The sequence below is a fragment of the Siniperca chuatsi genome, linkage group LG7 (assembly GCF_020085105.1).
Source record: "Siniperca chuatsi isolate FFG_IHB_CAS linkage group LG7, ASM2008510v1, whole genome shotgun sequence".
NCBI lineage: Eukaryota > Metazoa > Chordata > Actinopteri > Centrarchiformes > Sinipercidae > Siniperca > Siniperca chuatsi.
The window spans coordinates 5,358,705-5,382,361 of record NC_058048.1 but is presented as its reverse complement, the minus strand read 5'-3'; the positions used below and the strand labels follow the sequence as shown (position 1 = coordinate 5,382,361).

Genomic DNA, 23,657 nt, shown 5'->3' with positions numbered 1-23,657 from the left:
TTTTACGCCGGAAAATCTGCAGTACTGGCTTCGTCCTGTGGGGGCGCTGTGAAGGCGTCTGGACACCCGAGGGCAGCGGGCCCCTCTTGTCTTTCCACGCGCTGATGCGGAACAGCGGAAGCGCTGTTTACGAAATTGGTGACATGCTGCTGCAAACCTGCTGAAAACGCGTGAAAAGCGCTTCATGTCGAAGCTCCGTGTCTGTCCGACAGGCTACACTGCGGTAACTCGTGATGCCGCGGACAGACTCTTCTGACAGACGCGCTGCGGAACATCTCAACGGGATTTGAAAACCGGTTCAAATTAGCAAACTGTCTTACCTGCAGTTAGCTACATTCAGCAGCTATGACACCGATGATGAATAAAGGTACATTTTTGTATAATATAGTTCTGAAACACGTCTCCCTTTCTTATATGGAAAATATGACACTACAGTTAATTGAAAAGTCTTTTATTTTTAAGATGCCCTGTTTATCAGCAATGCTGGAGTCTGTTTTTCGGTTCTAGGTTAGATGAAACTTTCCAAAATTCGCGAAACATAAGTAAATGCAAAAAGTGCCAGCTTTAACAAAGAGTTTATACTGTTCACTTCCGGGCTGGTTGCAAGAATGACAGGAAAGACGTGTTCTACCACAGATTAGAAAACAACGCTAAACCAGATTTTTTTTTTTATAGCAGTTATGGTAAACGTTTATTTATTAATTGCTTAGTCAAACGACAGAAAATTACTTTTCAGTCATTTTACAAGCAAAAAAATACTCTGATTTCAGCTTGTTATATCTGAGGATTTGCTGCTTTCATTCCTGTTCTTATTTAAGGAATACACTATCCTATTTTGTACATATGATAGTAAATTGAATATCTTTTTGAAGATGCCACCTTAGGCTCTGAGAAATTATAACAGGTATTTATCACTATTTTATGACATTTTATAGATAAAGCCATTAGACAATAACCTGCTAATGAATTGGTAATGAAAAATTGTTAGTTGCAGTCCTACTTGGGTTTAGACTCCTGTCCTCCTCTTATCTGTGGTAGCTAACAAAGTTAATTGGTTAGTTGGCAGTGCATTGCTATTCTTGTATGCTATTTCTTTGAATTACTGAAATATTGCTAATATTGACTCCTGCTCTCTTGTGCTTTCAGATTCGGCCGTTCTTCAGGGTGCTTTCCTCCTGGCTGATAAGCTGTGTCTCCCCTCCTCCCTGTCCTCCCTTCAGAAAGCGGACTGGAGCAGGGTGGGACATCCGGTCCTGGAGGCAGTCAGAGAACTCTGCAGACAAGATGAACTCAGTGCACATCCCACCGAAACGGCTGTCACCTGGATAAAGAAATTAGTTTGTGTTGTGTGGCTGAAGCTGTTGTGCAGAGAGACTGGAGAAGACGCAGAGATGGCCTGGAGGGAGAACCCTTTCTTCCCCCTCCAGAACGGCCTCCCTGAGGTCAACCATGTTGTCCTGCTGGAAGTGGTGAAGTCGATGGCAGCTGCTCAGACATTTGCCCGTTTCCTCTTGTATCTTCCTCAATCTCAGATCTGTACTGAGCTTGAAAGGCTAGTGCAACATGTGAGGAGCAGCCCTACTACAGAGGACGATGTCCGACTTTTTCTGGAGGTGTGGTGGGAGCTGTGGAAAGGCCGAGATGAGCAGAAAGCGGGAGGAGAGGATAACATAGAGACGGTGTTTGCTAGACAGTTTGCTCGTCTCTCCTCCAAGTCTTCCAGTCTGACCCCTCAGGCTGCCAAGAGGTTAAAGCTAGACACGTCAGATCTACCAGCATCGTCGCCAACCGCTGATGTCCTCCACATTGTCCTTCATGCACTTAAAGACATAAAAGATCACATATCTACAACAGATCTTTGCCTGCTGGCCCTCTCCATTTCTCTTGATGCTGTTTACACAGCCTTCCTAATAGACCAAGCTGTCGTACTTCCAACCAAAGAGAAGATGCACATCCTGTCTAAAGTCATCAGCATCAGAGAAAAGAATGATGAGAAACTGAGTCCTGAACTTATTCGGGAGGCTCAGAGAGACCTACGTGCTTCTCACACACCATTTCACTTTCACCCCAGCAGGATGAAGCTTGGTGAAGCCTTGAAGATTATAACAGAACTTGCGCAGTTTTGGCAAAACAGTGGGCTCCTGAAAGTGGTTAACAGCTCTGATCCCAGCTACTCAGCATTCAAACTAGAACAAAGTGTCCAGAGAGTCCTGACAGCTCTACAGAAAGCAGAAGTGGCTGAAACTATGACTGAAATGGATGAACACGAGACTGAGAGGAATATGCTCAGAGGTTTGCTGGAGTCACTGGCTTTCCCTGCTACAGAGAGCACCCCCGAGGTGAACGCGAGGGTCACCACGATCATCATCAGTCACCGCCTGGACGACTATCAGAACTTTGCGGTGTTATTTGCCAGTGAGAAGAGTTGGTCTGCCTGTGATGAGCACTGGATGGCCTGCCTGGAAAAGAACCAAGCAGCCTTCCAGCAGTACGACACACTGATCAAACTGACCTCCACCCTTATGAGTAAACTCCACAGTGAGAGCACAAATGTGAGCCAGTGCAGGAAGCTGATGAAAATCATTGCAGACATTTTCTCTGCGCTTTCCCTAAAAGACAAGAACAAAGCGTTGACTGCCATGTTGCGACTCTCCAGCAGGGGGTTCTTTGGGTGCTCCGTCCCCTCTGCTGTGACTGACGGGTTTGAACAGGAGCTCAACATGGCCTTCAACTGCATCATCCAAGGGGGTGGGGCATCAGCAGCGGCGTCGCAGGGCAACCTGAACACAGCAGTCTCTTTAGTAGCAAGAGTTGCGTTTCAGAACCCGGAGGCTGCTTTGAGGTCTTGTTGTCATTCAGCTATTTTCAATAAAGGGGCTTTCTCTCTTATGGCTAAGATCCTGCAGCAGCTGCCTGGACTCAAAGGACAGAGGGAAAGTAAAGATGAAGCTCAGAGTGATAAAGAGGCTGAGGAAAGTATAGACGAAGGAAAGGATGCTCTGAGTGGTAGCGGTCTACTCTGCAGGTGTCTACAGGAGATGATCAAGACCAAATCATTGTCAGCCAGTGAAAAAGAGCAGCTCCTTAAGTGTCTGGGTCTGCTGATGATGCCTGTCATGCCAGTTGAAGGAGAAGAAAGGATGCAAAGCTTTCTGCCACCCGAGGAGGTCGTGAACATTTTCGTCCTGCCTAACCTCTCCACTATGGGTGAGTGTCCTGTGATATTTTCACACTATAAAACTTTGTAAACTGCTAATTTATCTCTTCCCAGGCTTAACTGTTTGCAAAAGTATTCAGCCCCCTTTACTCTGATACCCCTAAATAAAATCCAGTGCAAACAATTGCCTTCAGAAGTCACTTAATTAGTAAATAGAGTCAACCTGTGTGTAATCTAATCTCAGTATAAATACAGCTGTTCTGTGAAGGCCTCAGAGGTTTGTTAGAGAACATTAGTGAACAAACACGTGAAGCCCAAGGAACACACCAGACAGGTCAGGGGTAAAGTTTAAATCAGGGTTTGGTTATAAAAAAATATCCCAAGCTTTGAACATAAGCCATGTGGGGGACACAGCAAACATGTGGAAGAAGGTGCTCTGGTCAGATGAGACCAAAATGTAAGTTTTTGGCCTAAAAGCAAGACGCTGTGTGTGGCGGAAAACACTGCACTTCACCCTGAACACACCATCCCCACGGTGAAACACGGGCGTGGCAGCATCATGCTGTGGGGATGCTTTTCTTCAGCAGGGACAGGGAAGCTGGTCAGAGCTGATGGGAAGATGGATGGAGCCAAATACAGGGCAATCTCGGAAGAAAATACTGGGGCGGAGGTTCACCTTCCAGCAGGACAACGACCCTAAACATACAGCCAGAGCTAACATTGAATGGTTTAGATCAGAGCATATTCATGTGCTAGAAAGGCACAGTCCAGACATAAATCTCACTGAGAATCTGTGGCAAGACTTGAAAATTGCTGTTCAGATGCTCCATCCAATCTGACTGAGCTTGAGTTATTTTGCAAAGAAGAATAGGCAAAAATTTCAGTCTCTAGATGTGCAAAGCTGGTAGAGACATACCCCAAAAGACTTGCAGCTGTAATTGCAGCGAAAGGCGGTTCTACAAAGTATTGAGTCAGGGGGGCTGAATACATTTGCACGCCACACTTTTCAGAGTTTTATTTGTAAAAAAACTTTGAAAACCATGTATCATTTTCCTTCCCCTTCACAATTATGTGCCACTTTGTGTTGGTCTATCACATGAAGTCCCAATAGACTACATTTACGTTTGTGGTTGTAACATGACAAAATGTGGAAAGGTTCAAGGGGTATGAATACTTTCGCAAGCCACTGTATGCAGCTATCAATGGCAGCGAGACCAATATGATGCTGATATTGGCCTTAATGAAAGGATATTGAAGAGAATCCTCCCTGATCACAGCTTACTGTTTTTATAATGGCTGTCATCAGCTTCTTTCAACATGTATCAACGTTGGTTTGACAGAATAATCTTAACTCAAAGTCCACTCACTAGCTTTTTCTGGAGCTTTCAACCACATCTCGCAGCCTTCATCAGCAAATTTGCTCAGTTGACTTGGAGGTTGCTTTAAACCATGGACAAGGTTACAGTTTGATTTTTCTGTAGACGGAAACTGTCTTAAAGTGGTTTACACCTATCTCCATGACACTTGAGCAAACTCCATTTGCTGATGAAGCCTGTGAAGGGTAGTTAAAAGTCTCATAAGTCGCCCTTGAGTTAAGATTATTTTGTCAAACTACTATTTCCAAGGTCAAGAATGCGTTTTCATGTAGAGCAATAATGATAACGATGCTACATGTCCGTCTGTTTTTCTTTCTACCTGCTGCCCTCAGGTAAAGGTCTCTCTTGCAAAAGAGATCTCGATCTCGTTGAGATGACCGTATTTAAATAAGTTATACAAATTGGCAAGGCCGATATATGGTCTGATATAAGTTGCAGATATACCAGTATCACCATTAATGTAGGCCGATAAGTGACAAGAAATTGCAATACAGAAATGGCATAGATGTATCAAGGTGAATATTAAACAGTGTCTATATATACATATATATTAGTTTTGTCTGCTGAGAGCCCTGTCACATTTATGTTTACACTGTGAAATCATTTTGAGCCTGTCTGCTGCAAACTGCTTCTTTGTATTCCCTCCAGGTCAAAGCTCCTTCGATATAGAACTGAGTCTGCAGCTTCTCCACACTGCTCTGTCTGTGGACAGCCAGGAACAAGCCTCTTCTGCTCGCTGGGTGTTGGACTGCTCTCCCTTTCCCCTGCTCTATGTCCTGGCCCAGCTGCACAGCCAGACTCTCAGGTTTGCACGACGACCTGTTCACCTCCAAGTGATAACTGTAACCTGCCTTTTGATTTCAACACATATCGAAATCTCTGCTAGGTGTTGGGAGCAGCCACCAGAGGGCACTGTCCACCACTGGTCCATGGACACCAAGGAGCTGCTGGTGGTGGTGCTGACCACACTGGGGCAGGTGGTGGGTGCAGAGGTGGCGGCAGCCCCCAGCAGCTGGTCCAGAGCTCTGTTCTGGCTCTACAACAAGATGGAGGAACTGGACTGGACCGTTCGTTTCCACCTGAAGCCCGTTTGGGGGGAACACTTTAAAAACGAGGTTCCCTCGTCTCTGCTGACTGTGTGTGATCTACCTGAGCAGGTAAGGACTCCTTGGAGCCCCCACATTTATAACGGCGAGCCTGTGCTTAAAAATTAGGTGTTTACCTGACAGGGTGGGTCTAATGAAAGCTGCTACTTGCTGCATCATGGGAAATGTATGATCCAGTGACCCATGCTAGGGACTAAAAGTCAGTATATCTCAGCCTCTGCCACTGTGATTTTTGTCTGTATCTTTATGAGTTGTATTTATTTTTCATTGTGAAGGGAACTTCATTTGAGCCCCGACATCTCATTTGTGTTTGCGTCTGAAGTGAAAATGGCAGGTTTTGAAAGGTTACAGTTTGTTTAAATAACACCTGGGGAAATCCAGTGATCATGAATTCATCACAGGCTTGCTTGCATAAATAAAAGGCTGCGGTGCTGCATCAGCCATGTTAGCCAAATCACCCATCTCAACAGTATGCTAAGGCAAAGCAAATTCATATTCTGTGAATTACACTGACGGGATAGTGTGTCCAGTGACAGTGAGTTTTGTGAATTTCTCACACAGTGAATACTTTTTCACCTGCACCCTTGCTGTATCTTTTAGTTATTTTTGGCCCCTTGTGAAAGTGTCAAATAAAACTGTTTGGTTTAGCTGATTTTTCAGTTAGTACTGTGGCGATCTCAGGTTCTCGACTACTTAATGTTTAATAGAGAGAAAGTTTGACATAATATGGTGTTTTTTGAAGCGTAGCAACGAGCATTGTATTATTTCAGCCACGCCCAGTATTTTGCACAGTAGGGAGCCTTGATCAACGGTCCACTACACACCACTTGCAGTCTCCCTGCACTTCACTCATAATAACTAATTCTATGAAAACAAATAAAATGTGCTATCCATAAGTCCTTTGACACAGTGCATGTTGGGAAGTTTTCTCACACGCCAGGGACTCTACAGTATTTTAACACCATTGACCTGGGGCCTTTCTGTGTGGAGTGTGCGAGTGGCCCCCCGCGACCCTCGAGGATAAGCAAATATAGCTGATGGATGGATGGATGGATGGGGTGTTTTTTGTCTATTTTCTTGGTGCATTAAGGCTACTGGGACTTTCAAAGGGATATGGCTGACCATACATGGCATTCTGGGGACGTTGCTGTGTGTGTAATTGAGTAGACAATTGGTAGATTAATCGGAAAGAATTAATCAGTAAATAATTTGATAATCATTTTAGTAATTTTTAATGCAAAAATGGCAAGGAATAATAATGGAAATAATGGTTTGTTGCAGCCCTATAATAAGCCTGTATGTGCACGAGCAGATGGATGTGGAATAGTTTATAGAGATATAGCATTGTTCATTGCGTAGGTGGAAGAAGGCATCGTTTGCCTACATACCAACTTTCAGCCTCTGGGCACCTGCAGTTCTGAATCTGGACAATCCTTTATTGGGGTTTGACAGTTACACATTAAAACAAAGTGACATGCTGTATGTTGGTGGCTCAGTTGTGCACTCATGACCTTGTGCTTTTGAGTCCAGACACGGTCTTCTGTTACATGTTTTCTTGCAGAAATGCAATAAAATAGTTCATGATAAGCTGTGTGAGCTCTGTGCTTTGAGATGGACCAGTGCAGCCAACCTGGCAGCAGGATTAATAACTGTAACTACCAGTCACAGCTGAAACAGAAGGAGGGTTTTGGTTTTAGTACTGCCTTGTTTTTGTTTCTCTCATTCTTGTAACAAAATATTCCTGCTAATACATCTTTGCTCATGTCCTCTCTGGTCCCGTCTCCCCCTCCTCTGTAGGAGTGGTCAGGTTTGGACCTGCCTCAGTATGGTCAGGGCACAGGTCTTTTGGCCTGGATGGAGTGCTGCTCTATATCAGACTCCCTGCAGTCCACCATGTTGTCCCATCTCTCTCTGGACCAGCGCCGAACCGACCACGTCAGCATGTTCAGCAAAGGCCTGCTGGTGGCTCTGACCCAGACCCTGCCCTGGTGCTCCGTCTCCCAGTGGACCAGACTGCTGAGAGCCCTGAGGGAGCTGATTACCTCAGGTCGCCTCCACGTTCCCTTCTCGCTCGAGTACGTGGACTACCTGCCCCTCCTGGATCTGAGGAGGTTTTCCTGTGAGCTCCGCCTGTCTGTCCTCCTGCTCCGGGTCCTTCAGCTGCTCTGCGGGTCCAGCTGCTCCCACTGGCTGGCAGCGGACGGCTGGGCACACGTTGGCAGGCTATACGCCCACGCTGTGAGGGAGATGATCAACTCAGTAAGAGCCAAGCTTCCTCTTCCATCATCTGGTGCTTTGACTGTCTCTGCTTCAACGTCTCCTAAAACCCCAGCGTCCGGAGACTTCAGTCCTTCCTGCACTTCAGTCAAAGCTCCTAAAATGTCCAAAGACACTCTGAAAGACCTTAAACAAGCAGATCTTCTGAAATCCAAAGAGTCCCAAATGGAGGAGGAGGTGGAGACAGTTCCCAGCCAGGAAGTCCTTTTTGTACTCAGCCAGCTCTTCTGCCATGTTCAGCACATCCAGGTATTATTATTATTATTATTATCATCATCATCATCATCATCATCATCAACATTAATACCATGGCCACTGAGAATTGTAGATTCTGACTGGCTGGAAGGTGTGAATGAACTTAAGTAACTGGACATGATGTAGGTGTTTGTCACAGTTCTAAATGAATGTGCCAGTATTACACTGTAGGGAAGGGCAGCAACAGTGCTTAGCTAAAGATCATGGAGCTAGGGTTATTTATGTAACTACCACAGATAACAAAAGATTAAAAAAATTTGTTTGCCTACCACTTGTCAGTTATTATCCTTTACAGAGTTTAACTAACTGGGTTATTATATTTTGATGGCAAAACATTAGTCAGTATATTAGAATAGACTCCTCTGATGTATTCATTTTCCTGGTAAATTTCCTTCTCCCAGGTGATGATGCCGGGAGGCCAGTGTGAACCGTTGTTCCTGTCCAGTCTGGAGATCCTCAGCCACTACGAGGCTGTCATGGCCGCTTTCCCAGACAGCAGCAGCCCGCTGGAGAGCGACAACACTCGGCACTTCTTCTCCACCATCACGGACAACCTGGAGAACCAGGAGATGAAGGCTGTACTGCAGCAGAAGATCGCTCAGCTTGTGTCATCGGCAGCTTAACACGCCGAGTTTTCATGTTTACCACCGGAGGATTAGGACTCTCATATGTTTGCTGATAAAATAAATAAAATCATTTCAGTTGTCAATGTTGTACGCTCTACTAGTGATGGTAAGGAATCTGAGTGAATAAAGAGCCGATATGTCACATTAAATGTCTTTTGGGACATACTTTAGCACTGCGTACTCCCTCACTATCATCACCAAACCCTTCAGGAGCACACAATTACGATCAATACATAATTTAATAATTTATTAATTAAAAAGAGTCAGTCTTATTTGTTCAAAAATATTCTCTGCAAATCGTAAAGCTTTAACAATGAACTGTACTAGCTGTAACAGTTTTGTCACATTGTAACAGCTGGCAAAATTCACAGATAAAAGCTTCATAATGTAGTGCAGGACAATCATTGAACTGCTGAGGCGTCTCCGTATGATCATATTAGGGCCAGTTGGGGGGAAAGTGATTTTAGAAAGTAAAGTCAAAAGTTTTAAAGAAAAAATTCAAAATATTCTGAAAATAAAGTAGAAAATTTACCAGAAAAAAAGTGCAAAAAAACCCCCCAAAACAGGATTGATAGAATACAATTCAGAGGAAAAAAAGTCAGAATGTTATTAAAGTCCTAAAGAATAAAGGCATATTTCAAATGAAGTTATAGTATTTGAGAAAAAAATGTTATGTAGTTGTAATTGAGAACAAAAGTTAAAAAAAAATAAAAAGGTTGAACATTAACCAATCAATATTGAGAAAAGGTAATATTTTGAGAAATTAAAAACATTTACAATGTTTCAAGAAAAAAGCAGAGAAGAGAGAACTTACCTTTTTTATAGTACAATCTTTCTCATAACATTATTTTGAAATATTACTTTTTTCCTCAAAATATTACCACTTTTCCTCATAAAGTTACAACTTCATTCTCAAAATATTAACTTTTTCTCATTATATTACTTATTTTTGAAATCTTTATTTGTTTTGGCCATAATACTCTGTCGTATCTTTATTCTCAGTGAAAAACCAGGTTGTTTCATAAACCGGTGCACTCAGTCTGTCCTCGGCTTGTCTTTGCTTCCATCCCCCTTCCCTCTCTTCTGTCGCAGGTAGAGTCTGTTAGCTTTCCTCAGCAGCAGAATAAACCAGTAGATCTGTGGAGCCAGGATCACCAGGTTACCCACGTTGCACTGCAGAGGCAGGTGGAAGGCCACTCTGTGCAGGGGAATCCCAAACTGCTGGCCGTACATCCAGTACATGAAGGGGAAGACCAAGATCCGACACGTGAAGAAACTCAAGAGGACAATGATGCCGTTGATTCTGTGCAGCCTGGTATCATCGAGGCCCAGCTGGACATCGGGGAACAAACAGAAGAGAAGGACAGAATGTGAACAAGTAACAAAACTGAAACTTTAAATCTGCGTTATGCACACATGGGTGTCAAAAGACAAAATCTGACAACAAATACAAAAGCAGATGCTTCCGTGCAGCACGAGGTCTCCCGGACTGGTCTGATGAGAAAATGATCATGTTATGACCTTCAGTCATCGCATCTCAAGCCAACAGGACACCTACGGGAGACTTTGGAGCAACTGGTTACAGTGCACTCCGCGACCATATCTTTTAGAAGACTGGTGTTCATCCCATTTCAATCGTTTTAAATATGCTGGCAATTTAACATTAAAAACTAAAAATTACAATTTGACATTAAAATGCTGTTTACACTTAATTTACACTTAATGCATCAGTAGTGGCAATAATATATAAAAATATAACAGGGTCCACTCTGCATAATTAGTACTTTTGATTTTGATATTTTAAGTACATTTTTTTGATAATACTTTTATTTAATATTTGTAATACAGGAGTATTTTTACCCTGTGGTATTGCTACTTATACTAAAGTAAATCATCTGAATCCGTTTGAATTGCTGCCCTCTGGAGGGTACAGCTAAATGGCTGCATTTATATAGCACTTTTGTCCAATTTGCCTCTCATTCACGCACACGCGCTCACACACTGATGGCAGAGAGCTACCATGCAAGGTGCTGATCTGACCACCGGGAGCAATTCATTTGGGGTTTCGTGTCTTGCCCAAGGACACTTCCACATCAGGGTCAGGGGGTCAACCCTTCGACCAATGGACAATCTGCTCTGCGTCCTGAGCCACAGCTGCCAGTTTTCCAAAAGTCAACTGGTGTTGAGTCACTGATGGGAAATGTGCACACATCAAAAGTGTGAGATACTGTCCCTGAGACAGAGTGGCCACTCCCCCAGCTGGAAGAAGCTAGGTATTTTCTTCAGACCTTCAAACATTCAGGGTCTGTGTAACAGCTTCATGGTTGTATAGCTTATCCTAACGGTGTGAAATCTGCGCTGACAGAATCTGTAGGGAAATTGGGATGCAGCAACACTTTCTGATGACGTCCACGTGGTTTACCTGGATGAGAATCTTTCCTAAAGAGATGAAAGGAGTGCTGAACTCTGTGGTGAACAGGCAGCCGATGAAGAAATCACCCAGTCCTCTTCTGAAGAACTGCAAATCAGACACACTGCACAGTCAGCAGACTCAGTCAGCCTCTACCAGGCAGTCTTTACAGTATGTACAGTATGTGTGTGTTCATACCAAACAGACCAATCACATCTATAAACACACTGTAAGTAGGACAGTGACTCCTCCCCATACTTACCAGAGTGATGGGCATGAAAATGAGAAGCAGCGCCAGGTGATGGAGGACCAGCATCCAGTCCTTACTGAGGAAAGCCTTCACTGTCTGAAGAGAGTGGCTGCTGGAATGACCTCTGACCCTCTGAGTATGGTAGTGGCTCAGATACATGGCGTAGATGTCGAGGGCCATATAGGGAGCTCCGAACAAAACAAACCCATTGACCAGCCAGTGACTGTATGGTGAGACAAGAGGATTTTCACTGAATTAACATTATTAATATGCAAACAATAAACATGATGTGAAAAGATGGTAAACTTTCTTGATTTATTGTGTGTTGTTTTGCCACAAAAGCCAGTTATAATGTGTTAATTGATTCTCTGATTACAGTTGCACTAGTGTTAGTTCACTGAGTGTAAATGCTCTTCATAGTGATAAAGTCTTGTACCTGTCAGTCATGGTATTCCTGCAGGATGTCACCACTGTGACTCCAGCTGCAGTGGCCAAAGATGCATGGATGGCGGAGACCAGCCTGAAGAAACAGTCAGCAAAAAAGTGACCGATACTTTCTTAGTCTGTCATGCACAAAAATAAAACTGGAAAGAGCCTACACATCATTTGTAGACAAGTAACACAAAACTCCATTGAAATATATACTAATTTCTTTGGTTACTTGCTTATCGGCACCAATGCATACATGATAAAAGATTACTTAAATACTTAACCCTCTCAGAGATCTTCGGCCGACATATTACCCACATATGACTGAATAACTATAATTGAGTACAATTATTGTGCAACGTTACTTAACGTTAGAGGAAGAGAATGAGGAAAAACGTTACTGAAACGAGCCCTTGGATCATTATATGAGTGCCGAATTTACCAGACCGTTATGCAAACTAATATTAAAGAGTAAGTACATCTCCACAACGTATGTAAATTGATAGACAAGCAAGACAACATTAAACTGTAGCATGTCTCAAAGGAGTTCGGTGAAGTGAACGGCTCGCGTCGCTGCTGCTGACCTTTCACTGACAGAAACCACGTCGGCATCACTCCAGTGTGTCAAAGTGTATTTTAGTACTTTCCTGAAGCTGTAGAAGAGCCCTGGAAACACCACAGCTCCACAAACCAAGGCACTAAACATGATCTTAGCCAGCCTCTTCCTGTAGCCGCTACACCGCCTTCATATTCAAATAATGATCAACGACGGGCTAAACAGCTGCAGTGACAAAAGACTGAGGTCAAGTTAATACAGCTAACAACAGTGGCTAACGGCGCTAGCTTGTCCTCCGAGTATGTTGCTGAACTTCCCTGTCATACGGATAGGTTTTATTTAGAGGGCTATAATTGGTTGGAGGGGGGGGCGCTTTGGACCAATAGCAAGCACTGACCTAAGATAATTCATCTTTGATTGTTTTCACATTGCATTCATGCAGTAAATCGTTTTTTTTTTTTCAAAATAAAGATAATATTGAGTTTGGAGCTTGAGCAAGTAACGAATTATATGTACTCTCGTGACTGTAACAACGTTTTTTTTGTGTGTGTGTAATAACTCGTACTTTTTTGAGTATTTTTAAAAGTCAGTCATTTTTCGTAGCCTGCTTCGCTACATGTCGCATCCGGTAAGCACAGAAGTGATAAACCGTGTGAGAGCGGAACGGAAGAAGTGCGTTGAATCTGTTCCAATAATACATCCGTGGTCAGCGGCCGCAGGAGGGCAGAGCTCCACGACCCTGAACTCAGCTGACACTCCGGACAACAGCCATGTTTGTGAACAGTACAAAAATGCACAACAGTGCAATAAAATTAAGGATGACGGCGTTATGGTTATGGCTAAGATTAGAATTATTGTACCTCGGCATAAGTTAAAAAAAGATTACATCTACCTTAATTAATCATTGACTGAATGCAACAACAGGGAACACGCTAAGTGACCCAAACCAAACACAGCCACGCTACAGGGCGTCCGGCAGGTGCACGCTGGGTCTGGCTAACATGCTACATGCTAACATGCTCATGGTGGATCCTCCCAACAATGAAACTAGTTCAGCGTTCACTGAGGAACTTCACAGCCAGAGAGGTGTCTGCTGTTTTTGATCTTCCCTCATGTGATGGGCTGTACAGTGGTGTGAAAAAGTGTTTGCCCCCTTCCTGATTTCTTTTTTTTTTTGCATGTTTGTCACACTTAAATGTTTCAGATCTATGATCGATAGATTGATCTATCTCTATATATAGCTCTCAACCTATATCTATCTATAGAGAGAGATCACTGTACTATATATACACACTACTGTATGTGTGCGTACATATTTATATGTTTCTGCTGCTGCAGTTTTGTTATAATCACTGCTCTAACTATTTCAATACTTTACTTTGTAATTACAGGTTGTGTTACAGTGGGTTTAAATTCTGCCCACTTTCTGTATTTTTGTTATATTCTTTTATTGTGTCTTATCTAATCTTATCTCAATGGAATATTGATGACAATAAAGTTTAACTCATCACTCACTGGAAAACTGTATTCAAACCCTGCCTGGTTTTGTAGTATGTTAATCAGACAAGCCCACCCTTGTTTTAAAGATGGCCGTCCTACAGGCGAGACTACCCATTTTAAATGATTTAGGGAAGAAATGCTGTTTGAACCGTCTCCATTCCTATGAAAAGCCATACAGAACTGGGTTACATTACCAACATCACCCTGCAGATCAAACACACACAACTGAAAACAAGTCAGTATTTAAGAAGTTTTCAAAAGGAAATATTTTTGTAAATGATATTTTCAGTAAAGATGGTAGGATAATGTCACACAGACACCTGACCGAGATGTAAGGACAGGTCGCTTCAGTGCAAGAGTACAGTCAACTTCTCTCAGCTTTACCACAAACATGGACATTTCTGACACTGCCATGGATTTCAGTTTATCAAATGATAAACAACTACAGACTGCCATATGCAAGCATTTCAATTTAAACTGCTGTACAAAATTTCAGCCACAAAACAGTTGCTAAATATACAATCTCCAATGTGCAGATTTTGTAACAAGGACATAGAATCATTATCTCATATATCATACATCTCATTTTGATACATTCCTTCAGTGGCACTGTTCTGGAGCACAATTCAAATACGGCTCAATAAAGGCAGAGTTGGACTTAAACCCAGTGCTGGTGAGCATGATCATCCTCCGTGGACTGACGAAGTGGGTGGAGGTGAGTGAAAATGTCTCCCCATATTTTCTTTCTGTTTTGTCATACATAGTTTCTACAGTTGCTCCACCATCTCCAGTAGCTGGTTTACTTGAGTATCGTCTCCAGTATTTGTATCAAACACATGATGCCGGCGGCCACATCTGTCCAGCACCCACTGCAGAGGTTCTCCCTTCTCCTGGATGTGTTTCTCCACCGTCCTTCCTCTCAGCTCCTTTCCGTGGGTAAACAATACCACAGTGCTTTTCCACACATCATTGCCCAAAATGCTGAGGTACATCTCCACAGCTCTCCTGTCTTTCTCTCTGAACGAGTCCACCGGTACAGCCAGCAGGAACGACACTTTGCTCCTCACCGGGCAGTGGGAAGGGCTCCGGCTGATCTCCATCCTCACCTGCTCAGGATTGGCCAGACCAAACAGACTCCACCCGGGGGTGTCCACCACCGTGACAGGCCGCCCTGATACTTTCCCATGGCCTACAGAGCACCTGATGGTCTTTGTGTCGATCTGAAACTCTTCTCTGTCCAGGATCATGTTGCCTGCTGAGCTCTTCCCCGACTTCCTCCTTCCCAGCAGGATGAGGCCAAGAGCAGGTTTAAAACCAACTGGATCTGCTGGGAATCCTGTAATGACACACAGCGCAGTGGTTTTCACATTTTGCACAACTTACACATTTGTTGGCTTGCTGATGATGTGCAAAATTATAAATATCTAAGTAAAGTTCCTACCTACCTCTGGGCATATATGGCCATCCTGATGCCATCTGCTTCGTTTCTCTTGGCCTCCCATCATGTACGTCATGCCTCACTGTCATTTCTATCTCCTCTTGTCTTCCCTCCCACCTCCTCTCCTCCTTCATACTCACATCATGTCTCAGCTGGGTGGACATCCTGTACTGGATCTCCCTGGGACGCTTGAGAGTCTCCATCATCTTTTGGATCTTCCCAAAGAGCTCTGCAACCTGAGCCTCTGAGGCCCTGGATTGGTTGTTCATAACCTGATACCTGTTCCCACATCGCTCCATCAGCCAGCGGAGAGTCTGACCTTGTCGCCTTATGTGCTCCTCGATAGGCAGGTCTCCTGCAGCAGAAATAACCTCATTGGTTGAGTTAAACCTCAATGGGCAGAGCCAAAGAACCATCATTTTAGTAATAAGTGAACAAGACTAAGAGTCTACAGCTAAATGCTTTACTGTGGATCTGAATAGTGAGCAGTTGTGTGGGATTTTTCTGAGAGTGATTTTTCTTTCTTTGATTGTTTCATTTGTAGCCCCAAAAGAGGTGATAAAATCCAGTATTTCACAAGAAGAAAGCTCAAATTAGATGTTGTGTAACAAAAATACAGTATATGTTTCTTTTATTTATCCTTTTAATCATCTTGTGATGTGACCCCTCATATTTATTGCCCGTTACAGGCTCGGAAACCACTGGGAACATGGATGAACAATTCAGCAAATGAATTGACAAATGAATGTACGGACGCAAAAATAAATCAGGCAGCCTCCATGGGGTCACTGAGACCCATAAACTGGCTCGCAACATGACCAGATGATCACTGGTTTGGGGTAAAGCAGTCGCTGCCAGATGGGGGTTCCATGGGCCTCCATGGCCTGCCACTCCTCTTGGCCGAAGGTGGTGGTGGTGGGCAGCACCAGCAGGATGACATGGGGCTCTGGGTGGCAGAGGGTCAGACCTCTGCAGAGCTCCTGGGACACCTTGTCTGGAGTGGTGGATTGGGACAGCCACCCTGGGGTGTCCACCACTGCCACCTGGTTGATTAAATTTAGTCAAAGTGAGTAAAGACCAGATTTATTTAAAATGAGTAAATCCAAACTGTAAAGTTGTATGTTCACTTGTATTCCAAAGATGGTGCCATCTTCTTTGCAGCTGCGCGTTGTTTTCTTGTGAAAGGCTGTTTTTCCCAGGATGGCGTTTCCTGTTGAGCTCTTTCCACTTTGTTTCTCACCCATTAACAGTACAACCACTCGGGTCAGGCTTGGCTCTGAACCTGTCAAGCATTCATGATTTCATGTTCATACACACTCAAATACAGTTGCCAGCAGTCTTTTTAAATTGCTTAAAATAACTCACCATGTGAGGCTGCCATTTAAAGGTTGCTGTTACTGTACAATCCGCAGTCAGGGCATGGGTCAAAGCTTCGGTCTGAAATCTTTCTCAACAAGCTTCTTTTCTCATGTGATTCTAGTTCTGCATTCACTTCCTGCTGTTGTTCTGTGGAATTGAATAAATCCACACGTTTATGAAGGTTGGGCCAGGCCACATGATCACTTTAGTAATAGTTTCAAAGTTCACAGCAGAGACGTTCCTGAGAAGTGGCCATGGTCAATAAAATTACTCAGACCAAACACACATAAGCTGAAGATAGAAAACAGTATGATAAACAGTACAATAGTTATTCTATAGCTCTAGCGCCATCTTGTTTCTAATTGGGAAAGGGGTCTGTCTCTTTCCAAGCCTCAAAGGTCCAGTGTGTAGGATTTAGTGGCATCTAGCGGTGAAATTGCAGTTTGCAACTTTTGAATACCGCTCGCCTCACCCTCCCCTTCCAAGCGTGTAGGAGAAACTACGGTGGCTGCGAAAAACGCAAACGGCCCTATCTAGAACCAGTGTTTGGTTTGTCCGTTCTGGACTACCTTAGAAACATGGTGGAACAACATGGCGACCTCCGTGGAAGGGCACCTGCTTCCTATGTAGATAAAAATGGCTTATTCTAAGGTAATGAAAACACAACGATTCTCATTTTCAGGTGATTAAACACTAATGAAAACGTACTTATAAATATTATATTCCATTTCTGCCAATAGCTCCTCTTTAATGTTACACACTGGACCTTTGGCCCAATTCATGAGCAATAAAATGCACTTCTGCTTAATCTAATACACTCAGGGGTTTTGCTGCTGCAGCCTTACTTTGTTTTGGTATGACCAGTTAGCTTATGGTGCTAACATTAGCTAAGCAAACTTAAGATTGTAACACTTATTTTTATGAGTCTGTATCTTTACCAATTTATTTCTTACTCATTTCCGAGAAGTTTCCTGGAAAGAACTATGTTATTTGGTACACTTTTTAATTCATTCCAGCGAGTCTTTTAGTCAGATAATCACACGGTTCAACATATATGAAGATTAATGTTTCTTATCAGAAGTAAATAATAACTGAATATTTATTTGCACTTAAACTGAGCTTTTCTTTCAAGGACATTCTTCTCGTTCTTCCCAGGAAACTTCCTTGGAAATTATTAGGAATGTTTTTGGAAAAATACACATAAAGTGTTACAGATATATGTGCGAAAGCGGCTGCTGTTCAGCAAAAGTCTCCAGGTATTCAGGTCTTGTTTGTTCAAATGTGAGGAAAGATCTACACCTGAACCACTGAATGAATTCCTTTGTGTGTCACACTGAACTTCCACCCAGCTGAGTTCTGACTTCCTTTAATATCCACACTTGCATGTTGGCCTCAGTGTAATCAGTCCTGAGTGTACAAATAAAGATAGAGTGTAAAATGGTAGTAGGTATAGGTGTTCTGCAAAATTAAACACTGTTACTTCCAATTTTGCAGATTGTGTGCCACTAATCGAAGTGACACAAATACATCAGTCTGATGGTATGATGGATGTTCCTCCCTGAACATCAGCTAATCCATGCTGAATTAACGTTTCACTGCATGTGAATCAGATTCCATGTGTATGTATATATAAATATATATATTGTACTTTTCTTTGTAAATTTTGGATGAGGATTTAGGACGAGTCCTTCCAGTGTGATATGGGAGCCTCCAGAGTGTCAGCCTATAGAACTATTCCTGGCTGCTGGACCTCTTCATGGCATCAGATCACACTATGAGGCCGCAACGCTTGGACCACAGAAATAGGCCACTTGCGGATAATGGAGCAGCAGGAAGTAGGCCAGGCACTTCCGTAATGATTACTGGGCGATCCATCAAAAGAAAATGGTGTGTGTCTCTGCGGTTTTAAGCTGATAAGAGAGCCGGTTGAGCTGTCTAACCCAAGATGAATTATATCACTGAAGTGTGATTTTACTATGTGCAGTAATTCAGTTTCATTACAAAAAAATTGGCAGCCAAATGATATTTTCCGATAGAATTAGACTATGAATTTCTATAGGCTGAAAACACTTGGATTACACTGTTAATAATTATCGTTCATAAAAATCACTCAGTATTATGAGTATTGAGTGCTTAACCGAAAACGCTCTTTTTGCCAAAGTGTGAAATTGTATTTAGACCTTTAGTAATACTCACTAGAACATGTTGCATGTAAACTGTTTAACTGCCTATTGCAGTAGTATTGTAAACAGCAACGGGCTTGTGTCATTGTCTTACAAACAATAGAACGGATGTTTATATGTCTCTGACACATGATAAATAATTACTTACAGCTTCAGTGTAAATAGAAAATGTGCCCAATCCTCTGCTCCATCCACCTCCTCTGGTCATTCTTTCATTACTACTGTTAAAGGAAACGTTCACAATGTTTCAAGTCTGTCTTAAAACAATAGTCAGTTGTCCATATGAACATTGAAACAGGTTTTACTTTCTGTAATCATTCCTCCTGTTCATACTGGCCATGAAGAGATCCATTCCTAATGTGCTTCCAATATAAGTGATGGGGACTAAATCTTTGTGCAAAAATGTATTCAGAAATGTATCTGAAGTTAATATGAGGCTTCAGAAGTCAGTCAAGTGGAGATCTTCCATTTTTTTGTATTTTTAGTATAAAATTCCCTCTTTGTGTTTCAATGAACTTCAGATCATTTTTTGCACAGACTGAGGACTGTGGATTTTATCCCCTAATCACCTAAAAAAGAATTGTTTTAGGAATGGATCTCTTAATGAGCAGTATGAACAGGAGGAATGATTGCAGCAAGCAAAACCAGTTTCAGTGTTCGTACAGTATGAGCATGTGAGTGTTGTTTTAAGACTTAAACAATTGTGAACCTATCCTTTAAAGCGGTACTCAGAGGTACATTGCATTAAGTCAGCCTAAAATCTCCTTAAAATGAAGCACTTGCAAGCCCTCCTCACAGGTTGCTAATTTCTGCTGGTTGTGACCAGTTCAACCAAAGAGTCATTGTATTTGCTTTATTTGAATATTTTGTTTAAGAGTCCCGAAAAAGTGAAAGTGCTGTTAATCATCTCGGGACCTCTTGGATTGAGCTTGTGACCCTATGTGGGGGTCCTGACCCTGGCCTTAAGTGTTCCAGCCTTGTTTTTTCTTTCACAATCACCTGCCTTTTTTCTTTGCTGAATCAGACTTCTTTATCAATTATCCACCAATTTTTCTTCTTCCTGTGCAAGTACTGCATCTGTTACAGTCACCATGTCTGAGCCAAACGCTCTACAGTGCAGATTCTCCATCATAAAAGCTAAAAAAAAAAGACAAAGACTCGAAGTGAAACCACTGTTTTGGTAACTTTTATATATATATTTATATATCTCATGTGTTTGACTGCCACTGTTAAAAAGTGTGACTCATCACATTATCACCTGTAAGCATAAATAATAACTTTTTTTTCTCTCTTGAAACGTGGGAAATAAACCAACTGAAAACAGTTATGGGTCATTTTCAGCACCATTGAATAGTACATTCTCTATATTGCATCAGGGTATAAAAATATACAGATATAGTGTGTTTTTCTCCTTTAAAACATTCTTTCCGTGTTGTTCAATGGCATGAAACAAGAGAGGAAGAAAAGACTGTTACCGTTATTATTGTCTATATCATTAATCCTTAGCAGATCCGTACTGGACTGTCCATTCATCCATTCACAGCACTTTGAAAACATCAGTAGCAGCCACACGTGGGAGAAACAAATGAAATAAAACACATGTTAGAGGGTCGCCTCTGAAACATGTAACACTCACAGTGCCACCGGCCTCCCAACCACTTTTAGAAAAACAAAGAGAGTGAAGAAGTTGCCAACAGAGACATGGGAGTGTTGTAGTGCAGTGGAAGGGAAAGCCATGAAAACCAAGCAGGCCGGTGGGCTGCAAGCTCCTTGTAACAATGACCAGTCCTGTTACAGTCATACACTAAGCACAATTTATCCACAGTCCAAAGTGGTGGTGGTGGTGATGATGATGCTCGTGGTGCTGGGGTAATAACCCCCTGCCCCGAAAAAAACAACATAAAAACAACATGAATTCAAAGCAGAAAAAAGTCTAAAATTGCAACCAGGTCAGGTCAGGTTTAATGGTTTGAGGCAAACGAGAAGATCAAGAGTTGAAGAAAAAGAAGCGAAGGCGCGGTCAGGGTGAGAGTTCAGTTTGCAGTGCATAGAGAGGGACTTCTGAGATGGAGACGGATTCACCGGTTGGTCGGTCAGATGGGATTATTGCCCTGTGTCAGCCTCGCACACACAAACGCACACACACACACACACAGTAAACACACACCTCCTCCCAGAATGTGCAAGACACGAGAGTAAAGACAGAGAGAGAAAGAAAGCAGGGCTGGTCGATCAGGTTCCTGTGGTTTCCAGAGTGTTCCCCTCCCCAGCTCTCTCTGTGGAGAGGAGCAGCCTCCAGGCTGCTGGGGGTGTGTGCCTTCGTGTGTGTGTTTGTGATATGATATGTCCAAATACAAGTCAGAATAGGCCCGGCTCCACCAACACTTTTATTTTCCATCAATCTGTCCGTCAGTCAGAGTGGTGCTGCGGCCCGCCGTCCTACAGGAGGCTTCACATCCGTGAGGAGGAAGCCAGCTCGTAGAACAAGACGTAGGCGTCGCTGCTGCGCACTTGGCTGGAGGACATTGGCGTTACTCTGGAAAGAAATAGAGGAGAGAATGGCTGCATGGTGAGAAACGAGATTTATGGTGAAGACAAAGAAACTCATAATTTAACCCTGATACATGCCATTTAGCATCTATAAAGAGAATATCCAAACTGCATTTAAAATTCTGGGTTTTTAAGCGTTTGAACGTTTTTTCACTCCCCTTACTTGCAGACTGATGGTACAGTCACTACATGTCTTGGCTAGGCATGCTGTGTATTGTTATTTTCAGAATAAGATCAGTTTGCTTGCCAGTGGCACTACACAAATGTATTTTTATGTTGTGAATGTTGTGAGTTTTTGACACCAGGGTTCCCATCATCCTTTGGGTGTAAACAGGAACTATAATGTTGCCATGTGAGTCAGTTGGCATGTCCCAAACCCTTACATATTAATTCTATACAACGTCCTAATCGTCACAGTATACTGCTGTAGCAGTTAGTATACAAGAAAAATCAACATACTTAAGTATTTTATACTAACAGGAGATGATACACTACGTGTGACATCAATCAGACTGCAACCTTGGAATGTCACTGCCAATTCACAAAATGTAAGCAAAATGTCTTTTTTAAGATTTAATACTAATATTTCTAATAACTAATATTAGTGTTTTGGCTTTCCAAGATCTTTCTGGAGCTGTCTCACCACCACCCACAATTCAATAGATTTTTTTCCAGCTGTGAGCAGCTCCTCCACTTTGTGCATTGCATTGTGGGAGAAGAGTGTGCATCAACAGCACACTCAGAAATCGACCATATTTGGTATGGATTCTGTCTGTTGTGAGTATACTTCATTTTGTATGTTTAGCGTGATCACACTACATACTCCAAAGCTGCACAGATCTCCAGCAGGGACTTTTATACAGTCGTAGTATACGTACAGTATGTAGCCTGGATTTGGGACACGACGAGTGATTGGCTGGGGGCCTATATTACTTTACATCTCGGTGAATCTTCACAATCAAAAGTCATGCTACGTTAACTACACTATGTTAACAGTTCCTGTTTGCACTGTAACCATAGATGTACAGACAACACCACCTGGATTACTTCTGATAGTGAAGAAAAAGTATTTTTATATGATATCCAAGATACTAATGTTGACTGGAGAGAGTAAGTCAGGCTGATCCCAGCAGTGTGTTCCATGACTCTCAGAGGAAAGGGTGCAAATTTGAGGTTTAAAGGGTTCATGGTGAAATATTCGATTTCAAATCTAAATATTTGGCAGAAAATTAACTAAATCTATTCTTGACGAGATTTGATATGAAAATACATCTGAAAACGCAGCTGCAGTATCCCATCTCTAACTGTAGATTTGCCCTGTCTGCTCTCAGTAAATTCAGACATCTCCTGGTATTTTAAAAGGAGTGCTGAAATGATTGGTTGATCGACAGAAAATTACAAAGTTTTGATAATCGGTTTAATTGTTTGTCATTTTTCAAGCAAAAATTGCAAGCATCCGCTGGCTCCAGCTTCTCTAATGTGAGGATTTGCTGTTTTTCTAAAACAAAAACAGCAAATCCGTTTTTTTCTAAATAGATCTTTTGGTGGGTGTTGGACTGTTGGTCAGACAAAACAAGCAACTTGAAGATGTCAACCTGGTCTATTGTAAATAATGGCCATTTCTCACTACTTTCTGAAATTTCACAACTAGATAATTGATCAAAACAGTAATTGAGAGATTAACTGATAGTAAAAATAATCTGTATTAGTGCAGTGGTGGAACTAGATATACAGCTGTGTTTCATTAAAGCACCTTTTCATACTAAACAAATCATTTACATCGGACACTATATGTTCCTGCACTACCTAATTATAAGCTATGATCACTTTGTCTCTTTTTCAGTTTTGAAAAGGTTTTCAGTGTATACAGCACACATGGTATATAATATAACAGCTGGAATAGCAGACACACAAAGCCACATGTGATGTGTGTAGTCATTTGAAGAGAACCACACTCTGTTTGGTAATATCCTGAAGCTCTGCTAGTGTTACACTGGGATACAACAGCAGCAAGTGATCAGCAGAGTGGTGTGTTATGAATGACTGCAGCGTAGCAGGAAGAATGCCGGAGGGAGCGACTGGATGCTCACCAGGCAGCAGGGGAGATAAAGGAGGAGAGGAGGATTATCTGCACCTCCTACCATTAATCCTCCCTTTCATACTCTACTGTTGCTGCTTCACTCAC

General features: G+C 42.5%; 4 protein-coding genes across 10 annotated transcripts in view; 1 reads left to right on the top strand and 3 right to left on the bottom strand.

Annotated features, from left to right (window-relative positions):
- Nucleotides 1-49: 49 nt before the first annotated feature.
- On the top strand, nt 50-8,946 carry gemin4 (gem (nuclear organelle) associated protein 4). 2 transcript variants are annotated; one of them, XM_044201856.1, is made up of 6 exons: nt 55-367; nt 1,147-3,207; nt 5,182-5,338; nt 5,420-5,690; nt 7,437-8,165; nt 8,573-8,946. In XM_044201856.1, exons 1-6 carry the CDS (start codon nt 346-348, stop codon nt 8,792-8,794), a joined length of 3,462 nt encoding a protein of 1,153 aa, XP_044057791.1. In that variant the 5' UTR covers nt 55-345; the 3' UTR covers nt 8,795-8,946. The 2 variants fall into 2 exon arrangements, with proteins under 2 accessions (XP_044057790.1, XP_044057791.1); XM_044201855.1 differs by having other exon boundaries at nt 50-367; nt 5,182-5,690.
- An 83-nt stretch (nt 8,947-9,029) lies between these two features.
- Nucleotides 9,030-12,783, bottom strand: LOC122878701 (TLC domain-containing protein 3A-like). The gene is made up of 5 exons (XM_044201866.1): nt 12,471-12,783; nt 11,894-11,977; nt 11,470-11,680; nt 11,220-11,315; nt 9,030-10,129 (listed from the first exon to the last, which is right to left on the bottom strand). The coding sequence occupies exons 1-5, from the start codon at nt 12,590-12,592 to the stop codon at nt 9,833-9,835; spliced, it is 810 nt and encodes a 269-aa protein (XP_044057801.1). The 5' UTR covers nt 12,593-12,783; the 3' UTR covers nt 9,030-9,832.
- Nucleotides 12,784-14,184: 1,401 nt separating this feature from the next.
- On the bottom strand, nt 14,185-16,886 carry LOC122878700 (GTPase IMAP family member 9-like). Its single transcript, XM_044201865.1, has 3 exons — nt 16,746-16,886; nt 15,388-16,662; nt 14,185-15,278 (listed from the first exon to the last, which is right to left on the bottom strand). Exons 2-3 carry the CDS (start codon nt 15,797-15,799, stop codon nt 14,710-14,712), a joined length of 981 nt encoding a protein of 326 aa, XP_044057800.1. The 5' UTR covers nt 15,800-16,662; nt 16,746-16,886; the 3' UTR covers nt 14,185-14,709.
- A 3,200-nt stretch (nt 16,887-20,086) lies between these two features.
- Nucleotides 20,087-23,657, bottom strand: part of usp2a (ubiquitin specific peptidase 2a) — a 44,866-nt gene continuing 41,295 nt past the window's right edge. For all 6 annotated transcript variants that reach the window (XM_044201857.1, XM_044201860.1, XM_044201858.1 and 3 more), the window contains one exon: nt 20,087-21,458. In XM_044201857.1, the coding sequence (XP_044057792.1) occupies nt 21,374-21,458 (85 nt within the window). In that variant the 3' untranslated portion in view covers nt 20,087-21,373. The remainder of the gene's footprint in view (nt 21,459-23,657) is intronic.

Coding starts and splice junctions, on each gene's coding strand:
- gemin4 (XM_044201855.1), top strand. CDS start 346: ATGACACCGATGATGAATAAAG. Junction 5,691..7,436: donor TGTGTGATCTACCTGAGCAG/GTAAGGACTCCT, acceptor CCTCCTCTGTAG/GAGTGGTCAGGTTTGGACCT. Junction 8,166..8,572: donor GCCATGTTCAGCACATCCAG/GTATTATTATTA, acceptor TCCTTCTCCCAG/GTGATGATGCCGGGAGGCCA.
- LOC122878701 (XM_044201866.1), bottom strand. CDS start 12,592: ATGTTTAGTGCCTTGGTTTGTGGAGCTGTGGTGTTTCCAGGGCTCTTC. Junction 11,316..11,469: donor TTTTCATGCCCATCACTCTG/GTAAGTATGGGG, acceptor TCTGATTTGCAG/TTCTTCAGAAGAGGACTGGG. Junction 10,130..11,219: donor TAGGAAAGATTCTCATCCAG/GTAAACCACGTG, acceptor CCCGATGTCCAG/CTGGGCCTCGATGATACCAG.
- LOC122878700 (XM_044201865.1), bottom strand. CDS start 15,799: ATGATGGTTCTTTGGCTCTGCCCATTGAGGTTTAACTCAACCAATGAG. Junction 15,279..15,387: donor ATGGCCATATATGCCCAGAG/GTAGGTAGGAAC, acceptor GTGTCATTACAG/GATTCCCAGCAGATCCAGTT.